This window comes from Leucoraja erinacea, chromosome 15 (assembly GCF_028641065.1).
Source record: "Leucoraja erinacea ecotype New England chromosome 15, Leri_hhj_1, whole genome shotgun sequence".
NCBI classification, from domain to species: domain Eukaryota; kingdom Metazoa; phylum Chordata; class Chondrichthyes; order Rajiformes; family Rajidae; genus Leucoraja; species Leucoraja erinaceus.
The window spans coordinates 17,870,817-17,897,742 of NC_073391.1; the positions used below are offsets into that span (position 1 = coordinate 17,870,817).

The following is a 26,926-nucleotide window of genomic DNA, read 5'->3' on the forward strand; positions in this document are numbered from 1 at the left end:
AAATCAATACAAACCCAATATATGCAATACTTATGGAATGGGTATGTTGATAGTTACAAATAATAAGTTCATTGAATTTTCATGAGGTAGAACTTTTCAATTAGTTTTTATAGTTTTCATTGTTTCTATTTTTATAATAAATCTGCTGGTCATACAGATAAATTCCCTATCCCGGCCAACATTGGCTCCTCCCTAAAACATTGCATCCTTTGCAGTCATGGTGATATTTATTTCCCTCTCTCAGCATTCTTAATGTATTTTTTACTCTGTACTGGTCCTATTATTAACTATTGCTATTTGCCCATCCCTTCCATATATTCTTTACAACTTTGGGAACAGCAATTTCCTATATGTTCTTCCACACCATCTCTCATTATTGCAACAGAAAGTTGCAGATACTCTGAGAAAACAGCATAAATTGTTCTTGCACAACTTTACAGTTCTTGTACCAAAATTAGAATGGACGAGGGAGACCCTGTCATTAAGTTGTACTGAATTTTGAAATGTCTTTTAGGGTTTGAGTAGATTTATTTTCTCTGGAATGCACTTAAATAATTTCTCTCCCCATTGCACAATTTGGTTATTAGATTTGGTTAGTGAGCTATATTGCATAAACGTGGTTTAAAATATCCAATTTAAAGAAGCAATTAGATTGCTGGTTGCTCTATTTGAAGGATAATAGCTTTCTCAAATGAATATGATGGGAAATATAACATACAGTATACTTTAACATTAGATTTATAATCCTATGAATTGTTATTTGGAACGTTCAAAGCACTTTTTAATATTTGACCACAGCTGACAGTAGATGCATTCATATATCACTTACTGTCAGTTGATTCGTGTTCTAGTAACTAAGAATATTGTCAAATCCACAAAAATGGACTCTGCTAATCAACAGCTGGGTAAGGTCAGCTCCTGGAGCAAAATAAACATAGAACTTTGTCCTTCCTATTTGCACTTCTGAGGTCTGTGGCTGCTTGTGCTCTGGTTGTACAGGGGATCTATTTTCACGTCTAGCAAAAATGCTTCTGCAGTTAATTAGCAACTTCTACAAAAACAATTTGTTTAAAAGCACTAGTATCAATTGTAACACCCTAGGAACTGTGTTTTATCATAATTCAACTAGTGAACATCACTTAAAAAGGGAAATGATCTCCTTTGCAAGCCACACATTATTTATATGGTAACTGTACTGTTAATATTAAGTTATAGGCTGACCTTTTAACTTTCTCCATCGAGGAGACATGCTACCAAAGCAATCTAAATAGTTACACACCTTTTGTGCCTTCAGGCTGAAAGTGATCTCACATAATAAGTTTCTTATTTAAAAATAGCATGACTAAATACATTTGGTTAGTATTTAGCACAAAATGGTAACCGCCATAAAACATTAGGGTTTTCTTCCGCCTTTGCAATGTATAAACCATGTATAAACTTGATATGGGTATGTCTATATGCCTGTTGTCTTTTTGTATTTGTTCCACACTGTTATTGACAAATGAATGATTGGTAATAATGGTCATTGGTAAATAATGGGTTTCACCGTCATTAAATTCATTATTTCTGATGTGTATATTGGTTATTAGTATGAAATGTTAACAAGCATAAACTTTAGTCTTACGTTTTAAAGAATTGAGAACCAGAGGTGCCTATTGAATACATTGTAAATAAAAGAATGTTATAGTTGTTTTCTGGCTTACAATATACACACTGTTAATCAGATAATCTCATTTTTGGAACTATTGTTTAAGAAATATATATTTTACTGTAATATACATAATTGGTTTCAATATAAATACACAATTGCTGAGTTTAGTTGTTTAACATTTGTGATTTTGATGGAATATTGGATTTATTAAAACTGTAATTGGCATCAGAGAGTAATTAAAAATATCACTTAGACCCATTTACAATCATTCACCTGCATCACAACACAGAGAACTAAATCACACATGATGTTTAGAGCAAATCTTGTCTTAGTATTTGTGTTCTAAGTGTGTTTTAGTGCTGGAGCTGAATTCCCGTGGACATGATATATGTCCTGTAGGAATTAAATTCAATAATACTATCGAAGAACAATAGGAAGTTCTCTAGTAGTGTTAACTGTAATACCAATGACATTGAAAAGTACTTGTAACTGGTCTTTCATTGGTATTTCTGAGCCATTTCTCATGTGGAATATATCTTGCTGCCAAGTCATGTTACTGGATTGCATGAGGACAGTTTGAAAGGCAGACATTAAATTTGCTGTCTTAATACTAATCCTTTAACTGTGTTCCAATAGTTAATTGTGTTTGCTGCTAATATTGGGCTGAGTACATAGTGTTACTATTGTTGGTAGATTCAAAAATCAGAGCATTAAGAATGAAATTGACAAAAGAAAAATCAAAACTGACATGAAAAAAGTTTATTTTTAGTGTATGGTTAGAATCTGTAATGCACTGGTAGTAATAGTGGATGCAGAAACAATTATGGCATCGAAAAGGGGACTAAATAAATACTTAAAATAAATATAATTTGCAGGATTTTGGGGGGAGGGCAAAGGAATAGGAGTAGATGCATAATTCCTGAATAGAAATGGGCTGGTTTTAAGTGGCCAAATAGATTCAAGCGTAAATTTGTTCCACAATGATAGCTTGACAGTTATGGTGACTTGACTATTTTCTCCCCAAAGCATGAGAGTAGTTAGACTAATTTTAATGCCATTTTCATGCTGGTTGAAATCACATAAACAACAGATTGCATTCTAAAACACTTTTAAATTAAGCTAAGTGTTCTGTGAAATTTCAAAAAAACATTGTAATATATTGTAAGATATCATTCAAGAGTCAAAGAATAGGATTTATGAAAGAGATGGGTTATAAAAACTGTTTGACAGGGGAGATAGTGAAGCTAAGAAATGTAATAGTTAAGGTAGTTTGATAGTTGAAGGCAAGGCCACCAATGAAGCTTTGAAGAACATTTAGGATACACATAGGGTTGGAAGGGGAGAAACATAATTCCTTAAGTGCTTTGGGGGACAATGGGAGTTTATAAAGATTGAGAAGAACAAAATGGATATGAATTTTTACTTAATGCCTTACCACTTTTAAGATTCCAAACAGATTAGTGAGTAGAGAAATGCTGGGTGAACAGGATTTTGTGCAAGTCAGGATATGGGGATCGGGTCATTTGGATCAGCTGAATGGAATTTTATTGAAGGCATAAATCAACAAAGACCCTGGGATCAAAGCTAAAATCCTCCAAGATTTTCTGCCACAATTAACTGATTAGCTTAGCAAAATGAAGCAGCTAGCTACATTATAATTAAGACTACTCATTTTCAGTCTTTGGAAAAACAAGGAAGATGCATTAACAAATCTAATTATCAAGTGAAATTTAAGTTAACCCTAATGGAAATTAGGCTAAATTACATATTATAATTGCGTAATACAATCTCCAAAATGTCAGCAAACTTTCTGGTATCTTGCAGTGAAATGAATTTTACTTATCGAATGGAATTTGATGAGAAAATGGTAGATCAGTAAGAACACTCCAGTCTATCAGTCTAACATGGTATAGTGGACTGTATTGTTACATTTGGTATAATGACTGTATTTTAGTCCTCAGTTATGAGAAAATCATCAGGAGTTCAATTAGAAGCAGAATCACGTTAGTAATTATCGCCAGATTCTTCAACGTCATTCGCTGTGTTTCTCGTCAAGTCCAGTATTCCATCATTAATTTATTATTTGTAATTATATAAATGTCTATTAATGTGCTGATAGACATCACTGAGCACTTTAAATAGAACTTGAGGAATTTGAAAAAAGAGCGGTTATAATTTTGGCTTGATTATTCCAAGTCTTTTTGAATGATGATGTTTTGTCACATTGTTTTATATTCCAGATATTATTTGGTTCATTTGTATACCATATAATGGAAGTTTTGTTACATTTGGTAATTAATGTAAAATGTGAGTCGTTTGTTTGAATTGTGTTCGTCTTTTCAGCATTGCTGTTTATATATTGAAACATGCATTAACAAGTGCATATAAATTTAATTTACAATTTAAGTGTAAAAATGTGAATAAACTGTTGTGATTAAATTGCTATTTAAGAAACTTGCTAACATTGGTACGTGTGCTTGATTGAAAAACTGGTAAGTGTTTAAAATTAGCTTAAAGGTTTATATTTTAATTTAAATGTATCATATAGAACTCATTCCTTTTTATCATTTCATGTGAAATTATCTAACTCAATGCCAATGCACATTGTTACAACAGAATACACTGTTCGGTGGCATCAGCAGTTCAAATATTATTCCTGTTTTTGAAATCGTGTAAAATAAAAAACTAACCAAATTCAGTTGTCTTTGAGTTTCGTTTTGTATAAGACATTTTGTTGCTTCAATTAGTATTAAGTCATGATCATATTCACAATCAGCCATGATCATATCGAAGGGCCGAATGGCCTACTCCTGCACCTAATTTCTATGTTTCTAAGTGTAATTTGAGGTAATGTTCTATGTGCAATAAAGATAAAAGTTTACATTTTTAAAAAGGTGTACATTTATTTAAACTTTAATCAAGGTGGACGTAGTATGTGTTTATGAAAGATCAAATTGAAGTATTTCCTCAGATCATATTTTAATGAAACCACTTAGCAAAACTGTGATTCTGTGAATCTATAGGGAATATATTTCTATGGAATCATATCTGGTTATTTCCTTATTGCTGCTTTTGTCCCGAGATGGTTTTATTTTATGTTAGCTTCTGAGTTATGTCAGGATTCTTTCTGATTGTAGGAACCTGTCAAATGAATATGTCACTCCCAAGAAAACTGTGCTTCACTAAAACAAGTTGACTCAACAAACTAAACACTTAAAATCCTGTAATAAATTTAATTGTTACAAGGAGAATACTGTAAAATTATAATAATCTGGCATTCCAGGTATTTGATGTAATTCCATTTAATTGCCCAAGACACATGTTTTTTTTAAGATGATAGTAGAATCATAGTTTTTCCCATTAACAAGATGAATCAATGTGGCATTAGAGGCAAATTATACGTCTTTGTCAAAGAAAAAACAGTTACTAGGGGTTCTAGTGGGTGCTCTGATAATCTACCGCAATCCAGAAACATGTGGATCGGTAAATTAATTAGATACTGTAAATTGCCCCTAGTGCAATTAATGCCCCTAGTAGGTGTATGATAGAATTTGATGAGAATGTGGGGAGAATTTAAAAAAAAAAGGATTAATGTGGGACCAGTGTAAATAGTCAGCGGATGGTCAATATGCTTATCTGTGTATGATTTTACTGTGATGATGTGCTTCTGTTGAACAATTTGGTCACAACTGTGGTTTGCAGACCCTGCAGGACATACAGTGCCCTCCATAATGTTTGGGACAAAGAACCATCATTTATTCATTTGCCTCTGTACTCCACAATTTGAGATTTGTAATCGAAAAAAAATCACATGTGTTTAAAGTGCACATTTTCAGATTTTTATTAAAGGTCACCTTTATACATTTTGGTTTCACCATGTAGAAATGACAGCTGTGTTTATACATAGTCCCCCCCCCCTCATTTCAGGGCACCATAATGTTTGGGACACATGGCTTCACAGGTGTTTGTAATTGCTCCGGTGTGTTTAATTGCCTCCTTCATGCAGGTATAAGAGAGCTCTCAGCACCTCATCTTTCCTCCAGTCTTTCCATCACCTTTGGAAACTTATTGCTGTTCATCAACATGAGGACCAAAGTTGTGCCAATGAAAGTCAAAGAAGCCATTATGAGACTGAGAAAGAAGAATACATCTGTTAGAGACATCAGCCAAAACCTAGGCTTACCAAAATCAACTGTTTGGAACATCATTAAGAAGAAGGAGACCACTGGTGAGCTTACTAATCACAAAGAGACTGGCAGGCAAAGGAAGCCCTCCACAGCTGATGACAGAAGAATTCTCCCTATAATAACGAAAAATCCCCAAACACCTGTCCGACAGATCTGAATCGCTCTTCAGGAGTCAGGTGTATAATTGTCAATGACCACTGTCCACAGAAGACTTCATGAACAGAAATACAGAGGCTGCACTGCAAGATGCAAACCACTGGTTAGCTGCTAACATAACATGGCCAGGTTACAGTTTGCTAAGAAGTACTTAAAAGAGCAATATAGTTCTGGAAAAAAAGATCTTGTGGACAGATGAGATAAAGATTAACTTGTATCAGAGTGATGGCAAGAGCAAAGTATGGAGGAGAGAAGGAACAGTGTTAGCTGTGAGGAGAATGCTCGGAGGCTGCAAGGTGACTTGGATAGGTTGGGTGAGTGGGAAAATGCATGGCAGATGCAGAATAATGTGGATAAATGTGAGGTTATCCACTTTGGTGGCAAGAACAGGAAAGTAGACTATTATCTGAATGGTGGCCGATTAGGAAAAGGGGAGATGCAACGAGACCTGGGTGTCATGGTGCACCAGTCATTGAAAGTAGGCATGCAGGTGCAGCAGGCAGTGAAGAAAGCGAATGGTATGTTAGCATTCATAGCGAAAGGATTTGAGTATAGGAGCAGGGAGGTTCTGCTGCAGTTGTACAGGGCCTTGGTGAGACCACACCTGGAGTATTGCGTACAGTTTTGGTCTCCTAATCTGAGGAAAGACATTCTTGCCATAGAGGGAGTGCAGAGAAGCTTCACCAGACTGATTCCTGGGATGGCAGGACTTTCATATGAAGAAAGACTGGATAGACTCGGCTTGTACTCGCTAGAATTTAGAAGATTGAGGGGGAATCTTATAGAAACTTACAAAATTCTTAAGGGGTTGGACAGGCTAGATGCAGGAAGATTGTTCCCGATGTTGGGGAAGTCCTAAACACGGGGTCACAGTTTAAGGATAAGGGGGAAGTCTTTTAGGACCGAGATAAGAAAAACATTTTTCACACAGAGAGTGGTGAATCTGTGGAATTCTCTGCCACAGAAGGTAGGTGAGGCCAGTTCATTGACTATATTTAAGAGGGAGTTAGATGTGGCCCTTGTGGATAAAGGGATCAGGGGGTATGGAGAGAAGGCAGGTACAGAATACTGAGTTGGATGATCAGCCATGATCATATTGAATGGCGGTGCAGGCTCGAAGGGCCGAATGGCCTACTCCTGCACCTATTTTCTATGTTTCTAACTGCCCAAGATCCAAAGCCTACCACCTCATCTGTGAAACATGGTGGTGGGGGTGTAATGGCCTGGGCATGTATGGCTGCTGAAGGTACTGGCTCACTTATCTTCATTGATGAAACCACTGCTGGTGGTAGTAGCATAATGAATTCTGAAGTGTATAGACGCATCCTATCTGCTCAAGTTCAAACCTCAAATTGTGGAGTACAGAGGCAAATAAATAAACGATGGGTCTTTGTCCCAAACATTATGGAGGGCAGTGTACCAGACCTGTGGTATCTAGTTTTTACTTGAGTAATTAACAACCTAATGGCATGAATGCAAAAATGTACAATTGTTGGTAACCTCTAACCATCCATGCCCCTCCCCACCCCATTTCTCCCTGTCTTCCCCATTCCCTCCCCTTGGATTCACAATCTGCAGCTCTTCAAACTTGACATACCTACTGTTCCTGTTCCAACCTTTGTTCCAACCACCTGCCTGTGTCGACATGTACTTGCTATGCTTTGTCCTACCTCTCCCCTTTTCCACCTTTACCCTATTTCCCCCCCCCCCCCCCCCCCACCCCAAGATCCCAACCCGAAACACCACTTATCCATGCTGCCTGGCCCGCTGAAAATACTTCAGCACTTAGTTTAATTTATTGCCCAGTGTACCGTGGTGTGGTGTAAGATATATAGTGTAGGAATACAATACAATAATACTTTATGTGCAACATACGAGGAATTTCATTTGCCAAGTCAGTCATACAAATAAAAAGCAGCAGCACACACAAAATACATTGCAACATAAATAGTGACTCCGCCACATTCCTCACAGTCATGGAAGGCGAAAAAAAAAGTTCAATCTCTTCCCTTCTTTGTTCTCCCGTGGCCGGGGGTCTCGAGCCTTCCGTTGACGGGACGATCTTACACCCGTAGCCGGTGGCGAGCCTCCTTGTCGAGGCGATCAAGCTCCTGAATTTGGGGGGGGGGGGGGAAATCTTAGCGATCCCACAGCGGGCGATCTGACCCCGGGTCAGGGCTGCTCGAATGTCGTGCGGCTTCCGGAGCTTGGTACACTCGATCTCTCCAGAGACTGCGAGCCCTTGATGGTAAAATCCGCAGGCTCCGGTTGGAGTGATCCCAGGCAAGGAATCGGCCCCGGTGGTAAGTCCATGCCCTGCAGTGAGGCTCATAGTCAGTCCCGAGCGAGGCCTCCAGCTCCTTGATGTTAGGCCGCAGAACGACCGGAGATACGACTAAAAAACAATGGCATCTCCAGCGAGGTAAGAGACTGAAAAAAAAGTTTCCCCCGACCCCCTCCCCCACATAAAACATACCAGCGAAAATTTACACAAACTTTTAAAACACGCTAAAAATAACAAAAAAAAGACGACAAAATAGACAGACTGTTGGCGAGGCTGCCGATGGTATGCCGTCTGTAGATGCTGGTTTACACCAAAGACACACAAAATGTTGGAGTAACTCAACGGGACAGGCAGCATCTCTGGAGAGAAGGAATGGGTAACATTTCATGTCGAGACCCTTCCTCAGTCCATCGTGAGTGAAAGGTTTTGGTGTTGCATGCTATTCAGACAGCGGAAAGAATATACACATACATGATTGAAATCAATTGTGTACCTTGGTGTTCACACCTGCCCCTGGGCCCACATGCTCGGTTTATGTGCTGGTCATAAGTGATAGGAACAGAATTAGGCCATTTGGCCCATCAAGTCTGCTCCGCCATTCAATCATGGCTGATCTATCCCTCTTAGCACAATTCTCCTGCCTTCTTCCCATAACCCCCGACACCTGTACTAATCAAGAATCTATCGCTGCCGTAAAAATATTCATTGGCCTCCACAGCCTCCTATGGCAAAGCATTCCAGAGATTCGCCAGCCTCTGACTAAAGAAACTCCTCATCTTCCTAAAGGAACGTCCTTTAATTCTGAGGCTATTACCTCTAATGCAAGACTCTTCCACTAGTGGAAACATCCTCTCCACATCCACTCTATCCAAGCCTTTCACTATCCGGTACGTTTCAATCAAAGATACTAGAGGATCTTTGGTTTCAATGGGGTTTCTCACCCCCTCATCCTTTTAAACTCCAGGGAGTACAGGCCCAGTTCCGTCAAACCTTCATTATATGTGTCTGAAGAAGGGTCTCAACCCGAAACGTCACCCATTCCTTCTCTCTAGAGATGCTGCCTGTCCCGCTGAGTTACTCCAGCATTGTGTGTCTGTCTTCGGTTTAAACCAGCATCTGCAGTTCCTCCCTGCTACAGTTTACGGTCGCGACTGTTGCGCGTCTCTGGAGGGGCGGAGGCCTCGGAGGCCCGGCTTCAGTCGGCGGCCTTTCTCCAGCCAGATGAGTGCCGGTGGCAGCTGCGTGTGTCTGTGCCTGGTCGCCGGCCTCCCGGGAGCAGGGAAGACCACGCTTACCCGCCGCCTGCCGGAGCTGCTGCAGCCGAGGGCGCAGTCGCTGGTGCTGCGCTACGATGATGTCATTCCAGGGGAGGCTTTCCAGGCTGTAACGCAGGCCGATGGCGACCTTTCAACGGACAACCCCTCTGGAACGGTTAGCATGTTGCAGGCGCGGTTAAACCTTTGAGAGCAGCATTTATTTAAACATTATAAACCGCATTCACAAGAGCAGCACGTCATGTATGCCGTTTTACCAGAACTACAGCCTGTTTGGGTGCTTCGCGTACCAGGCCCCCCTCAGACACCAAAATGCTCCCGCATGAATCAAACATTAGATAGACTTCAAAATGCTGGAGTAACTCAGCGGGACAGGCAGCATCTCTGGAGAGAAGGAATGGGTGGCGTTTCGGGTCGAGATCCTTCTTCAGACTGACAGATTATCGATTGACGTATATTTTTTTTAAAACAGTCCGAAGGAAGGTATCGACCCGAAACGTCACCCACTCCTTCTCTCCAGAGATGCTGCCTGTCCCGCTGAGTTGCTCCAGCTTTTTGTGTCTATCTTCGGTTTAAACCACTATCCTACATATTCCTACATATATATATGTTCCTTCCCACATATATAGGGAGGTTTCACGGCAGTCGGGTCACGACCCATGACCCGTACTGTTGCTAGACTACTCCAAATGGATTACACGCGATGAACTATAGGTCGACACTTACCATTGTTTCCAGCGTAGCGGGCCCGTTAAAACCCGCTGAAATTGTCATTTTTTGCGCTGTAAATTATGGAAATCGGGATAAGCGTGTGAGACATTTAGCATACTTCAGAATTCCAAAAGTGAGGAGAAATGACGGTAGATAGAAGCGAAAGCTGAAGGGACAACGACAGCCAGAGTGCTTGGCGAGCATTGGCCGTTTGCTCACTGCATTTCATCAACTAAGGCATTATTTGTGTTTTTACTTGATTCCTTTGGCATCTAAAAAGTTTCAGAAGTGATAAATCTGGCTGTAATTGTTTTTAATCGCCCATGGTTTCTCGTGGGTTTTTACATACAAAATGAAAACGCATCTGAAGAAAAATTTACAGCCAGATTTATCACCTGAGAATTTTTAGATACCAACGGAATCAAGAAAAAACACAAATAATACCTTACTTGATGAAATGCAGTGAGCAAATGCGATAATTCCCAATATTTTCAATGTTTTCCGAGCACTTTAGCTGCTGTAGTCCCTTCAGTTCTCGCTTCTCTATACCTTCATTTCGCTTCACGTTTGGAATTCTAAAGTTGGGCGCATGTCTCTCACACTTACCCCGACTCCCACGATTTTTTTCAGTGCAAGAATTCAACATTTTGGCGTTTTTTAGCAGGTAGGAAAGTATGCGTTTCTAGCATTAATAACATATACCGGAAGTGACGGATGTCTTCCAGTTGGATTTAGCAGCTCCGTGCGTCGAGCCCTATGACCCAGTGACCTTTCGTGAAACCTTCCTATATCAAACATTAGTTGACCTTAACAAAACGAGAATGCTGGGAGCTTCAGCGTTATGTGTTATATAGGGGGTTCACGTAAGGTCATCGGGTCAAAGGGCGTGGCGCACAGAGCAGCTCCATCCATGTGGAGTACATGGCAGCTTCAGGCAACACTGTGAATGCACGAAACGCTTACTTTCTTACCCTTTAAAACTACAGAAATGGTCAATTTTTCGTTGTAAATAATTGTGGAAATCGGGGTAACCGTGAGAGACATTTATCGTACTTCAGAATTCTAAAGGTGAGGAGAAATTACTGTAGATAGAAGCGACAGCTGAAGGGACAACAACAGCTAAAGTGGTTGGCAAACATTGACCGTGCAGATATCAAGATTGAAAATATTGGCAATTATCGCATTTGCTCACTGCATTTCATCAACAGTAAGGCATTATTTGTGTCTTTTCTTGATTACAATACAATACAATTTATTTGTGTCATTTGAACCTCATTGATTTGTTTTCTGGTTCAAGAAAAAAACGACACAACACAATTTACACAAAACATCCATCAATTCACTGTGATGGAAGGCAAAGTCTTCTGCAGTCATACACACAAGCCAAAAGCCAACCAAGACACAACACTAACAAATTTACACAAACATCCAGGTAATTTTCACAGTGAATCTCCTCCTCACTGTGATGGAAGGCAAAGTCTTCCGAATCTCCTCTCGCCCCTGCCACCACACTCCTCATTCTCCTCCCGATGTCAGAGTCAAAGCCCCCGGCGGGTGATGGTAAGTGTAGGCCCCAACGACAACGGAGACCCGACGCGGCCATTAAAGCAAATAATACCCAGTTAAAAAAAAAATGTCTACATTCAAACGCGCTTAAACACCCACTCCCTTTCACTAGGATATTGTCAATTTGCTAAGGTTGTTTATGTCCACTTAACAGCTAACAATTATGCCATTCCTTGGCTTGCATCTGAGTAATGATAAATGTTGCTTCAGAAGCGTTTTCCTTTTGCATGTAAAAACCCACTTGAGAACCATGGGCGATTTTAAAATTTTACAGCCAGATTTATCACTTCTGAAACTTTTTAGATACCAAAGGAGTTAACAAAAAACACAAATATTGCCTACTGTTGATGAAATGCAGTGAGCAAACGCGATAATTCCTAATATTTTCAATCTTGATATACGCACGGCCAATGTTCGCCAACCACTTTAGCTATTGTTGTCCCTTCAGCTGTCGTGTCTCTCTACCATAATTTCTCCTCACTTTTGGAATTCTGAAGTAGAATAAATGTTTTTCACGCTTACCATGATTTCCATAATATTTACAGCTCAAAAATAGACTTTCGGAGATTATTAACAGGTCCGCGACGCTAGAAACAATGGTAAGTGCTTACCTGCAGTTCATCGCGTGTACTCCAGTTGGCGTTGCGTGGCAACAGTACGAGTCACGGGTCGTGACCTCGACTGCGTGCAACCTTCCTATGTTTTTTTCTAGATTTCACCATCAGCATTCTGCTTTTTCTTCCAAAATTTACCTCGGCTCGGCTGTGTAGGAAGAGGGCAGTGGATCAGTCGACAGACGACTTGTTTACAGACATGTGTTTTAGGATAGTATTAAAGGTGCAAGGACAGGAAAAGGTGCTGAGAAATGTACGGAAATCTATTGTCTGCACACCTGAAGGAGAATCAATTGTTTGATTAAGCGTAACCATAAGGACGCATCTATCTAGGAGAGATTACGAATTGGAGCTCAGGCCATGGATTTTGTTTTCGAATCTGGAAAGAAACAGGTTAATAGAAACAAATTCAGGGAAAAAAAGAAAAACACGTACAGAGTGGTGGCTCGTTGGGTTATAAAGGAGCTGACAGCGTCCCCATGCTCGCACTCAGCAGGCCAGGCATCATCTAAGAGAAAATCATCTAAGAAAATCCAAACCGAAGAATGCTAACGAGGCGCATAGTCAGATTCAGGTGCTTTATGCTCATTAACACATACATCATGGAGATAGATACTTCAGCCCATTGAGTCTATCAATGCCCATTCACACTAATCCAACATGAATCCCATATTATTATTCTCCCATATTCTCATGCATTCTAGGGGAAATACTAGGGGCAATTAATAGTGGCTGCTTAACCTACTAACCCAAGGTAGACATAAAATGCTGGAGTAACTCAGTGGGACAGGCAGCATTTCTGGAGAGATGGAATGGGTGACGTTTTGGGTCGAGACCCTTCTTCAGAATTTAAACCAGTATCTGCAGTTCTTTGCTACACATAACCTACTAACCCAAATGTCTTCAGAATGCAGAGAAAAACAGAGCATCCAGAATAAACCCACATGGTCACAGGGAGAACATGCAAGGTCCACATAGACTGTGACTGCGGTTGGGATTGAACATGGGATTCTGGCGCTGTGAGAGAGTGGCTTTACTAGCTTTGCTATTGTGCTGCCCAAGTTGAAGTAGTTCTGTGCTAAGTTGCTGCTTAATTTACTACTTAACATGTGAGCCCTGATGTTCATGTCCTCTTTGTTAAAACAAAAAAGCCAGGCCACAGTATTTTTCTGATGCTATAAGAGCATGGCTGACATCTGACAATATTGAGTTTTTTTAAGGAGATTGAGGCAACCATTCTTCTTTCTGTTTATTCCTTTCATTCCATTTGTTGAACATGAACCTGTATTATATCTATTTTTATTTCAATGGAACACATTTCAAGAAGGTGTGATGGATACGTTTTGGAGCTATCTTATATGTTGGATCTACATAATAAAATTAAGAGAATAGTGATTACCCATTCTGAATGAGATTAGCTGTTATCCTGCAGACTTAAAATTTCACCAAGGTGTAGTACATAAATCTAACTATGCCTTTGATATTTCATGTTTTAACTCCATTAACTCAACCCCAGGTTGAAGAATGTGTGTAGATACAGGGAACTGCACATGCTGATTACTTCAGCACTTTTTAAGGAAGCATATGTTTATTTTGCACTGAATGTGAAGCATCGTTCAGTTATTGCTTTTAAATTTGTTTTATTTTGACTTGCAGGATTCATTTTGGAAATTGTACAGGCATAAACTGCTGGTATATATTGAGTGCTTAATTCAGGCTATTAATGAAAATGGCCAGCTTTCTCTTTCGGGCAATGAAAATGACTCATTGTGGGAATGCTTCATTGAGTCACTGAAACAACAGCAAATTATCTCTGGAGAAACCCAGCATGGAGTGCAGAAGTACTCAATTTGCATCACACTTTCAAAGCCCTTAGTTATAATTTTGGATGACAACTTCTACTATCAAAGTATGAGACATGAGGTTTACCAGATGGTGAGGCGAAGTAAGTTCCCAGCAACAATCTATATTTAGTTTGTCTACCAACGTAAATGAAAATTAACATTATTTGTTAGACTGTTAGCATCAAAAGATTGTATTTTCTATTAATGCAATGATGATGTAACAATTTAACATCTTTATTCATGCTTAACCTAGCAGGTTTTGCAACCATTCATGTAGCATTTTGTTCTAAATTCAATGTTTAAGGATTTTCTGGTACAGCATCAGTAATTTTTTCTGGTACATTCAAATAATATTTTGGTGCCAACACAGCTGCCTTAAAATAGTGATATAGAATCAACAATAACATAGTTGCTAGGAATAATTTCTGGCCTCTGGTGTGCTTCAGGACGGGACAACGTGACCAGTCTGCATCAGTGCCTATAATATTTTTTAAGGCACTGATGCTTTAGCAATTATTGAACCACAAATTGTAAATGAAGGCTGTGTTGATGAACTTGAATACTAATGGGGAAGTTGTAAACTGGTCATCTAAAAGTTGAAACTGTAATGTCCCAATAAGATTTGTGGTACTATTGAGATAATTTGGATTGTGAGAACCCTGTAATCTTGTTGCGTCCCTAACTGTGGCTTGGCTTCAATTTGCTCATCTCATTAATGCTTATAGATAATGGCCAGAGCTTTAGGATAATTATAAATGTCCAGATAAAATTATTTAATTTAACTTTAAACCAATTCCAACAGACCTCCAAAATGACGGATGATAAATAAACTAGGATAATCCTTGTGGTGTGTTACTGAAGTGTACAAAGTAGGAAGGATCCAAGCTTAGCTCTGTTTAGCTGGGACAGTAATTAAGTATGGCTGATTTAATTGACTGTACTGATGTGGGGAAAAATCTGCCAGTTTTTCTATTTGATATATATTTAATAATCTGTGTGAGAGTGGGAACAGGATGGACAGGATTGATGACTACTACATTGAATAATTTAACAAATAAATATTTTGTGTAGTTGAGACAACAATGGATTGGAGAAAGTTGTACTGAGACTTGCTGTGTCTTCTGACTTCCTAGATAAAAATGGCCACTTGGGTTCAGGAAGGAAGAGGAAACCTGTGATGGATTGTTGGGGAGTGGAGGACTTCTGGTCCCATTAGACTATTAATCTGTGTTTGATGCCTCGTTTAAAGAAGATGTGCAAAAGATAACATTCAGAAAAGTGTAATACAGGAATGTACATATTTGGGCTGTGTAATCAGTGTTTTGCACTGCATCTGACCTGGGATTGATTGTGTTAATGCAACAAAATGTTCATTACTTGCATTGTCCTTTAACTAAAATATATGTCAATGTCAGATATGTTGTAGGAATTTGCTTCTGTGCTGACCAGCCAGTGATTATTTTCTACCCATTAATTATAGCAAAATCAAAATTATACTTCATAATAATGATTACAGAAATTATGCCTATGAGAAAATAGTCAACAACTGCATATTTTCTAAAAGATTCCATAGGCTTCTTGCAGCTGTTTCTGGATTGCCCACTAGAATTATGCCTGAAGAGAAATCATGAGCGGGGTTGTCTGGTTGATGATGAAACAATAATTCTGATGTCAGCAAAAATCCAGCCTCCAGACCCTGTGAAAAATGCATGGGAAAAGAATAGTATTATACTAAACAATTCAGAAAATTTTATGGAGGATGAGATGTAAGTTTTTCATTTTCTAATTGGTATGATTTGTTTCTCACACTTATGCATGCTTGGTAGGACAAATGATTAAATATTCTACTTTGAAAGCTGCACATCAGTTTTTTAAAAATTAACTCTTCCATTGGTTCATGAACTTTTTTGAAGTTAATAAGATGATAGATTTATATTTACAGTAAACCCTTGACAAACCTATCCTTCTTTCCAAATAAAATTTGTTATGTAATCAAAACCCAAGATGACAAATGGAAAAACAGAGAAATTAGGAAACAAGGAGCTGCAGGTGCTGGAGTGACTCAGTGGGTCAGGCAGCATCCCTGGAGAGCATTCTGAAGAAGTGACCCGACCCGAAACATCACCTATCCGTGTTCTCCAGAGATGTTACCTAACCCACTGAGTTACTCCATCACTTTATATCTCTTTTGACAAATGGAAATATGCTTTTCTTTCTTGGGAACACTATACAGTAAATATTTAACCAACTAATTTTGAGTTGATGAGCATGCTGGGGAATAAGTTGGAAGGCTACTTGATCTGATGAGCCAAATGGCAGTCTCCTCTCATGATAAGTAAGTAAGAAAGTAGCCATTTAAAACATATTGTTTTACTTTGGATTAATAATGGAAGTAATGCACTGATATCATGTACACATGGATTATGTTTTTTTTGTGAAGAATTCAAGACAATTTCATTCTCGCAAATTTCCCAGTGTAAAACAATGTAATTTCCATTCCACTCTAAAATAAGTGATCTCATAGTAATTGTCACAGTAATTTGTTTTGGTGTACACAGGATTTAAAGAATGTGGAACTGGATAGGGTGCCAGCTCCAGATATATTCCAACATGTCTGCAGATAGCCATTTCACAGTTCAATACCAAAAGTTGTTACCAATGCTAGCTGGGAATGGCATAGGCAATAGTGTGTTCATAAATGAGCCAATAATTTGGCCATTTATGCCATTTGTTTTCAGTATGGTTTCTGGAAACAGTACAAAAGCATTTGATTAAGTAAACTGGGAATTTTGAAAATACTATTCTCCTGGTATACTTTCATAATGTTTATTTATTATTTGCCATCACTGGCTAAGAAATATATTTTTCTTCATAATGATGTGTAAAAGACATTAGATCTCTTTCTCATATATAGTTTGTACGGTATTATGCATTAATTTTACTATTCAATTTCATATCCATTTAGCCTAATTTGTTTTACAGGCAAGCGGTATTTGCGCTTCTTGACAGTTCAATAGAAAATCCAGAGAAGCCATTAGAAGAAAACAATGAACAAAAGGTAATTGTAATGGTTTTCACCATTTACCATGTTTAATAAATGTACTTTTAAATGTTAGCTTAGTTATGTTATGTTAGATGTACATAGATCAGCTTTTTAGTAGAAGAAAATGTATTATATAATTGTTTTTCAACTGTAAACTTTTGAAGTATTTTGCTTTGCAACCTAGATGGAACTTATTGTTTGCCAATGGAAAAGTTCTCCAGTGTTTTTCAGTCAGAACGTCCATAAGCAGCATTTATTTCTGTAATATTGGTTGAAGACCTGCTGGGGGGTGGGGGGGTGTGTGTGTGGGGGGGAGGGGGTTGTGTGCGGGAGGCGGGGTGTGGGGAGGGGTGTGTGGGGGAGGGGGTTGTGTGCGGGAGGCGGGGTGTGGGGAGGGGTGTGTGGGGGGGGGGGTTGTATGCGGGAGGGGGTGTGTGTGCAAATTTAATTACACCGCAGACAGGAAGTGGTCAAGATGAGAGTTTTAGTAATATACCTTGTGCCAATAGATAGATGGGTCAGCAATGGTCGGTGTGGACTTGGTGGGCCGAAAGGCTTGTTTCCATTCCATAACTAATCACTTGTGAAATCATAAAGTAGATACTCCCATAATCTGATGTCCACTTTGCTTTCAGGCTTTATTAAAATTAGCTGTGGACATCCATGGGTGCCCTCAAACCAGGGGCAGAATCTGTCCCAGCCAAACCTTCCCAGCATCTACACATTGCTTAAAGAATCACAGATCTAGTTTGTTTAGGTGAATGACCACCATTATTTATATTAGCTTGCCATCATATATAGTACAGGCACTCCTCCCCATCCAACTTTTTCGTGAACCCATATGTAAATCAGATTTTACTCATCACGTCTCATCACCATCCCTATCCAATGCCCAAAATAACTAACTGAGAATATTAACTGTCTCAGCAGCGTCTGGCTATGTCCAGGGCACTTTATGTGATGTGGGGCTTTCTGGGTAAGCACTGATGCCATTGTGGCTCATTTCCGATGTAAACTTGAATTTACAAATTACCTTGATTACATGAGGAACTGAGTGCAGAATTGTTTACATAAGTGTGAGTTTACGTAAGTTGTCTGTCGTGGAAGTCAGGGAGTGTCTGTAGTTCATTTGGAAGCATTTCCCTCGAAAGGTTGCAACTTTGGTTGTGATATTAATTGTAGAAAACCCAGTAATCTTCAGGGTTTGCATTGTTCCAAGAAATTCAAGAAGTTTTCCCTGCATGGGTTTAAGGCTTATGGGCGCTATCTGTACAGAATTTGTACCTTCTCCCTGTGACCGCATGGGTTTCCTCCAGATGCTCCACCTTTCTCCCACATTCTAAAGATGTGAATGTTTGTAGATTAATTAGCTTCTATAAATTGTCCCTAGAGTACAAATAAAATTAGGTTGCCGTGGACTTAATGGGCCGAAAGGTCTGTTGCCATGCTCTACCTAAACTAAGTTTGAACAAACACGCAAGCCTTGACTTTACATTAGATGCTTGCTGCGATTTTAATGAATGGAGAGGAAAAACTGCAAGAGTTGGATGTTGGATCATTCACAATTTTTAAAAATGATTTCAATTTACTTAAATACTCTTTAGGTTTTTTTAATCGTAAATTCAAGGTTTCAAGGTCAGTTTATTGTCACGTGTACCAGTCAAGGTAGTGAAATTTGAGTTGCCATACTAAGTGAAAAGCCACAAGCCACAAGCCACACAGCCACATAAAATAAAGGTTAGCATAAACATCCATCACAGTGGATTCCACATTCCTCACTGTGATGGAAGGCAATAAAGTTCCATCTTCTTCCTCTTGTTCTTCCGCGGTCAGGGCAGTCAAACCATCCGCAGTCGGGGAGATCAAAGCCCCTGCAGCCGACAATCGAAGCCCCCCCCCATTGGGGTGATCGAAACTCCCGCGTCGAGGCGGTTGAAACTCTCTCCGCAGCTTGAAGCTCTCGAATCGGCCTCTTCTTACCAGAGACCGCAGGCTTCACGATGTTAAAGTCCACAGGCCCCGCGGTTGGAGCTTCGATCCTCGGCAAAGGGATCACAACTCCACGATGTTAAAATCCCGCAGACTCGCGTGGCTTGGAGCGCTGGGTCGGTCTCCAGGAAAGGCCGCCAACTCCACGATGTTAGGCCGCAGTGGGGACGGAGACACGAAAGGAACACTAAAAGAACACTAAAAGATATTTTTAACACGTACTTAAAATAACAAAAACAGAAGAAAGGACAGAGTCTGTTGGCGAGGCTGGTAGCGCCACCCGGTGCCATTTTTAAGTTGGATAAATGCTGTGAAGGTTTCCATTCAGAATAATTTACTGCATTTTTATGTGTTTGTCCGCTGTTTAAGCTAGGAAGACTCGCATTGTTAGCTCTCAAACTTATTTTCAACAATTGTCAGGGCAAAGGTAATTTTGGCTCCACCATGCATCCAAGAGGTCCTACCATATGCAGGTGAGGGTCAGGTCATTTTTCCGGAGAACTTTGCCAGGGAACTGCTGGAGGCAGCCTGTACATGTGGAGATGTGCTTGGATAAATGCCGCTCTTACCTGCTGCACTGACCAAGTACATTGACAATTTTGGCAGAGCCAGAGTAAAGGTTAAATTGAAGATTGCAAAAATACATTTAATAATTTGGCTTAATTATATAAATATTTGAATTATTTGCCTTTGGTTATAACACAGGAGAGAGATCGTGCCACGTGTGCTGCTAGTGCTCTTCATCAAGCTGATCAAGCCTTCCGCCGCTTGGTGTCTCAGTCTATGAAAACTGCAAAAGGTACAACTAATATATTATTAAAACAAATTCATCATGAAAAGAAAACCAAGCACAATTGTTCATTTTAAAAGAGAGAATTGTAAAGCTGAGAAGTTGTGTTAAACCTTTGTTAATATTTTGTTTCAATCACATTTGGAAACTGCCCAGTTCATTCTCTGTATTTTGCAGAAAATATAGATGTACCAGGAAAGGTTCAAAGTAGCTTCATAAAAGCAAAATAAAGCAAAATAATTGCAGGTACAGGTGCACAACCTTTTATCCGAAGATCCAAATAACGAAAAGCTCCGAATAGCGGACATTTTTTCAGTCCTTGAAGAAAGGTCGTAAAAGACGCTCACCGAGGGCGGCCCGCAGAGGTGACAGCGGAACCTCCGGTCGGTCCTCGAAGAAAGGGGAACTAAATCCCCATTCATAAAAGAGGTGAGGGTATATTGCGCGGGAGGGTTAATAATTGACAATCTGCTGCTGCCTGCCCGCTGAGTTAAAAAGTTCCCACGGTAGACTCACGATACACAGTGTATCGTAAGTCTTGCGTGGGAACGTTTGAACTCAGCTGGCAGGCAGCAGCAGATTGTCGCTCCCTTCAGTTTCACCCCACCTACACCCCTCTGCTTCCCGGCCATGTGTGTGACCCCTTCCCTCCCCTCTCCAGTTCCCCGCCCATTGCACCGGCGCGGGGGCTTTGCACTGTCTTCACGTCGGCGATGCCTGCATACAATGCCAGTCACCGGAGACGTCAGGACCAACGGGACACCAACCCCCAGGCCCACTGCAAGCACGGAGATCCCAGAGACCCACAGCCAGCAGCAGCCCAGCCCCGTTCCAACTCCAGAGGAACACGCTTCCCGTAGGGACAGAAGCTGATGGTGTGCAAGGTACGTCTTGTTCTTGGGGTTGCAGATGAGGGGGCGCAGCTCGGGCTGTGACGTCTCCGGCCACCCCCCCTGTACAGGAGCTGAGACTGGGAACTGTACCGCCCTTGCAGGTGAGCAGGAGTGGGGTTATTTGCAGTTGCAGAGGGAGGGGGCAAGGGCGGTACAGTTCGCAGTCTCAGCTCCTGTCCATGGGGGTGGCCGGAGACATCAGGACCAACGGGACACCGACTGCAAGCACGGAGATCCCGGAGACTCACAGCCACCAGCAACTCTAGCCCAGCCCCGTTCCAACTCCAGAGGAACCCGGGTTGCGGATGAGGGGGCGCAGCTCGGGCTGAGGGCGAACAGCCACTTGTCGCTGTAGCGGCCCATCGGGGAGCGGGTTCCTGTTGGTCCTGACGTCTCTGGCCACCCCCCTGGACAGGAGCTGAGACTGGGAACTGTACCGCCCTTGCAGGTGAGCAGGAGTGGGGTTGTTTGCAGTTGCAGAGGGAGGGGGCAAGGGCGGTACAGTGTACTGACTGTGCTTGTCTCCTATACTTGTCTCCCGCACTAAGATTATCTCGCAGAGAATGATCCCAGCCTAACCCTCCCTATTCTCTCCTATTCTGCAAGAAAAAACTACATTGAAGACTCAAACTCGCGATCGAGTAACTGCCGGGATCGAGGCGCAAATTCACGACCTTGCGGATATGAGCCGAGCACTCTACCACTGAGCCAGCCGTTAAAATCTACGCTAAAAATCTTCCAATCCGAAAGCCAAAAAATTACGAATTACGAAAAGTGTCTGGTCCCAAGGCTTTTGGATAAAAGGTTGTGCACCTGTACCATAAATCTTAAATAAAAAAACAAAATTGCTGGAAACACTCACCAGATAGACAGCAACTGTGGACAAAGATGCATCAAGTCATTAACCTAAAGCATCAACTCTTATTTGTCCTTCATTGAAACCACTTGACCAGCTGCCTATTTTCAATATTTTCCATATCTTTCCAACAAGAAAGAAAAAAAAGCTTGCAAATGGTATGGAAATATTGGATTTGTATTGTCTTTTCTTCATTTTTGCTGGCTAAAAGTCCTGTTAATCCCTTAGTAACAGAACAGTGGAAGTACTTTCACAAACAGGCTAAAGTGACTGATTGATACTTTATTATCACATGTGACGTGTTACAGTGAAATTATTTGTTTTGCGTACCATGCACAAAGTATGCAAAGAATCGCCACCTATAGGGCGCCGACAACGTTACAAAGTGTTCAATGTTGTCCCAATTATCCCTCTTTGTTCTCGGCTGCGCCTCCCACACTGGGCCCCTCTTTGTTCTCGGCAGCCCCTCCAACCGACCACCAGCATTTACGCAGGCCCATCCTCAGCCACCTACCACCGGGTCCTCTATTGGACGGCTCCACGGTATTCTCCAGGAGATTGCGACGGCCCACCTCGCTGCACAATGCTGCAGCAGTTAGAACTACCGTCTTGCAACAATAAAAACCTGAGTTTGATCATCGCCTTAGGTGCACTCAGACAGAAAAAGCGTTGCAGTCCAAGACATCACTTTTCCATTTCCTCACCTGTTACGCAGCCTGACCCGCTGACCTCCAGTAATTTATATTTTCTGAGAAAGTGTCCAAATGTGAGGAAGGACAATTATAGGCTATCTCTAGACAATAGTCACCTAGAAATTAAATAAGTATTTTAGTAAAAAATCTCTTCACCCAATAAGTGGGAAGAATGTGGAACTTGCTGTCACAGGGAATTGAGAAGAAGAGAAGTTATTCTAAGTAGAATGTGTACATTCTACACATACATTTTAAAGAATTCTGGACAAAGGGTCAATGGTTAGAAGGTAATACTAACAAACTGAAATAAATAAAGAGAAGACTTCAGACGAGCATACGTGTGGGCTGGTTGGGAGGAGGTGCCTGAATCTTTGTCATTTTTTTCTATGTAATCCTTTGTGTTGGACCGGTTTGACCTGGTGCTTTTGTGTAACAGTTATGTTCTAACATGTTATTTGGAAACACATTGATTAGTGAAAAAAGAAAAATTTGAATGAAATATGTCAGATACGATTTGTCTTTTGGATTACTACAGCAAACAGAAAATAAAACCATGAGAAAATGAGGCATTAGTTCAGATTTGACTGTACAGTTTGTTCCAGTAAGAATCTGGGAGCCTTTTAAATTTGCCTTTGAAATGTTGATACTTTTAATATTTTGTTGTCACTATGTTTCCAAAATTGTTAAATTATTTATTCTCTAGCTAAGAACCTTTCAAAGTGTAATTTGAAGTTGCTGTCTCAAGAACTGAACAAGCTTAAGGCTGAGATTTTGGAAGACCTTCGACATCTCAATTTCCAGAGCAATCCTATAAAACTTTATGGTGATGTTGATGTGATCGTCAAAGAAGCTACACATGAATTTGATCAGAGGAAGGAAATAATTCTGAGGAATTTTCTAAAATCCTCAAGTTAACAATGCATGGTGCTGTCCAGTTTGTCTACAGCCCGTAGTTTAACCTGTCTCAGTACTCTATCTTAGTTATGAGAGTTTGACTTAGAAAAGTCAGGTTATTTGCTGGAGAACTGTGCAGAATTGCTATTGAAAAGATCAAGTGTACCGATATAGAGTATATATCATTGTTGTGCAATGTATAATTATATCTGTTAAAAGATTGAAACACGTTTTACTTGTTTCATAAAATGTATATGAGTAAAGTACTGAAGATGATCGAAAGCTGAAATAAAAACAAGTTAGAAATGCTCTCAGGGTGTAGAGATTTGAATAAATGTTAAGATGCAGAGAAAGGCTGCTGCAGGTGGGATGCGAGAAAGTAAGTAACAAAAGCATGATGGAAAGGGTGTGGTAATTGAACAAGTAATTGAGAGCACATCTAAATAACAGGAGCATGATCATTAACTGATACTAAATTCAATGGACGGTTTAATGTCTGTATGATGGACGGGGCTTAACATTTGCCCTTTTTAAGAACACAGAGAGTATGTTTGGGGAAAATTCTGCTACAACTATAAATATTGGATTTTTTATGAAAATATGTTCAGAGATTGTGATAAGTAAATATGTTACAAGAGATGATGAATAACCCAAGTTTGTTTTTACAAAATCTTTGAGAGTCTATACAGCTCATAGTTTAAAATTGGGATATGTTGGCTTTCTATCATTTTTGCCTGGAGATTGCTGGGATTTTGGTGTTAGCAAGTAAATATTGGGACCTGCACGAATGTAAAAGCGCTGGACTTGCTGCTCAGACTTCACTGCCAGACCCCGCTTGGATTTAAAAGATAAATAGGATCCGCATTTATTTTGGTTTATCTATTCTTTGATGCTGGAGATTGTAAGGCCTCAGGAAAGAATGGTGTGAGTAGTTATTTGAAAAGTATTTAATTTTAATTTGTTCCTCCTTGATTCTCAGAGAAAAAACCCATCCATGGTAATAATTTTTCTCTGAAGCAATTTTGTCATCTCAGCAAAAAGTTTTAAAGGCAAGGCGATTCACTGCAGGGGGTAAACTGGATCACAATACTATGACAGATCATGAACAATTACAAAGGCGCCTACGAGTAATATTTTGTGAAATCAGCAGTTTTAGCAAAGGACTGGGATGCTGCATAAAACAATGACTGAGGAGGTGAGTTGATTAGATGATTAGTTGTCAATGTAATTATACATTGGGTTGCTACGTTTAGCTGAATTATTTTAGAGCATTCATTGGAAATGCAGTACCACTCTGTTTTACGATGCTTTAACTTTGAACTCTGGTGAATCTCTGGAATTCTCTCCCGCAGAAGGTAGTTGAGGCCAGTTCATTGACTATATTTAAGAGGGAGTTAGATGTGGCCCTTGTGGCTAAAGGGATCAGGGGGTATGGAGAGAAGGCAGGTACAGGATACTGAGTTGGATGATCAGCCATGATCATATTGAATGGCGGTGCAGGCTCGAAGGGCCGAATGGCCTACTCCTGCACCTAATGTCTATGTTTCTATGAACGCACGGTGTGCCTTTACTGTAGGCAAGTACGAGTCCTTCTTAAATAAAGAGAAAACTAAAGTTCCATACACTTCCATACACATACAAGTGAAGGTCTTCCCAAAACATATACTTTACCTGTATCTGGAGCTTCTGTTAGAATGATTATTTGTGTGGTTTTGAGTATATATGACCCCACATGCAGTAATTCATTTTTTTAGTTTGGATCCCTTTGCTTGAATTATTGGCTTCTCAACTTCAGTTTTTATTTAGTAGGAATAAATATCTGGTGACAAAAAAGGTTTAAGTAAATGTCTGATGTACCTAACACTTCTTAAACTATTAGTTTAATTTAGAGATGAAGAAACACAATTTGTTTGTGATATTTTATTAAAAATATTTTAGGATTTCTGGAATTGCTTCCATTGTACAACTATAAATCTCTTCTTGATCATTTCCTTCATTTAGTGATCATGAGGAAAAAAACAAATAAACATCACATCCCCAAAATATATACAAGATAATAACATTTTTTTGAAACATTCTTGTGAAAAATAGGTTTCCTGCATATGTAACTATTAATTGATACAAAGGATTAAATACAGGTGATTCTTAGAAAAACTAATCAATAGAACTATTCAATAAACCAGTATTATACACTAATAGTGTACAGTAATCTCATTGAAGCACCTTTCTATTAAAGAAGAGTAATTTTTTGAACCCATTGTAATTTACCACAACACAGCACAAAATATTATAATCAAAATCAATTAAATCTGTTTAAAATTAAAATGTTGGCTATCTGGAGCAAAGTTCAGAACCTTATACAACTACTGGTTGCATCATTATTGCAAACCTCATTGGATGATTTCAATTGCACTTTTCAAAGAATAAGTGTGTAATTGGCAAGGAAACAAATCCTACTAATTAATCTCAGACAATGCCACTGTATTTAATGTAGGGTTCATTCTTGTTGATGTCAAAGAAACATTCTGTGGGAATTTACTTTCCAAACACCAAAAAGTTATATTTAAGAATATAATATTGTTATTTAGCGAAGCACTTTGTGTTGTGGATATTTTTGTCATAAAGTAGTCACAAGTAAATCTAGAGTGAGGAATAAGTTTAAACAGGGTTTTATTTTTCTCTTAATTTATCAACTTTCTTAATTACATTATGTCTGCTCAAATTTAATAATAACCACACTAGTGAAAGCCAAACATGGTTAGTCAGGAGTTTATTGATGTATGATGTTTGATTCACCATAAGTGGAAATCCAGGAAAGGGACATCTACCGTCAAGAACTCATACCATTGTAGGAAACTTTACTCTATCACATGCAATATCCAAACAGTTAATCTGCCCTCAGTGTTTAAGAGGGAACTGCAGATGCTGGAGAATCGAAGGTTACACAAAAAAGCTGGAGAAACTCAGCGGGTGCAGCAGCATCTATGGAGCGAAGGAAATAGGCAACGTTTCGGTCTGAAGAAGGGGTTCGGCCCGAAACGTTGCCTATTTCCTTCGCTCCATAGATGCTGCTGCACCCGCTGAGTTTCTCCAGCTTTTTTGTGTAATCTGCCCTCAGTGGCAGACTTAAATTTGGAATAGTAGAAAATGGACACACCATAAGATTCAAATGATATATTTTTAACTCTTTGCTCAATAGCTCAAATAAAATTATTGTAATAATGTAAACATTAATATTTTTTTAATTCATTGGAATGATGTTTTGATATATTAAGTGTATTAACATTTCATTTTTCATTTTTGTTCTCATAAATTCAAACAAAAGGCTTAAGGCAATTTAGCTGTGGATCTATTGAAGCTCAAGAATTCTGTGGATCAGTTTGTAACAGCATCTTTAAAATATTTCAGGCTAAATCAGTGTTAAAGTAACTATAAATTGACCAGCCTTTCAGCCAATTTGATTTTATTCTTCCAGAAAGTGA

General features: G+C 39.6%; 1 protein-coding gene across 3 annotated transcripts; it reads left to right on the forward strand.

The window, feature by feature from the left end:
• The first annotated feature begins 9,421 nt into the window (after nt 1-9,421).
• On the forward strand, nt 9,422-26,120 carry LOC129703997 (L-seryl-tRNA(Sec) kinase). Of its 3 annotated transcripts, none has more exons than XM_055646782.1 (6): nt 9,422-9,709; nt 14,100-14,388; nt 15,852-16,053; nt 17,270-17,345; nt 20,025-20,118; nt 23,254-26,120. In XM_055646782.1, exons 1-6 carry the CDS (start codon nt 9,500-9,502, stop codon nt 23,463-23,465), a joined length of 1,083 nt encoding a protein of 360 aa, XP_055502757.1. In that variant the 5' UTR covers nt 9,422-9,499; the 3' UTR covers nt 23,466-26,120. The 3 variants fall into 3 exon arrangements, with proteins under 3 accessions (XP_055502757.1, XP_055502759.1, XP_055502760.1); XM_055646784.1 differs by lacking the exon at nt 23,254-26,120 and adding an exon at nt 22,322-23,241; XM_055646785.1 differs by lacking the exon at nt 23,254-26,120 and adding an exon at nt 21,609-22,313.
• Nucleotides 26,121-26,926: the final 806 nt, after the last annotated feature.

Bases quoted from the DNA above. Each gene is read 5' to 3' on its own strand.
- LOC129703997 (XM_055646782.1), top strand. From the start codon at position 9,500: ATGAGTGCCGGTGGCAGCTGCGTGTGTCTGTGCCTGGTCGCCGGCCTC. The intron at 9,710-14,099 runs GTTAGCATGTTG...TTTGACTTGCAG, and splicing joins CGGACAACCCCTCTGGAACG to GATTCATTTTGGAAATTGTA. The intron at 20,119-23,253 runs GTACAACTAATA...TTTATTCTCTAG, and splicing joins GTCTATGAAAACTGCAAAAG to CTAAGAACCTTTCAAAGTGT.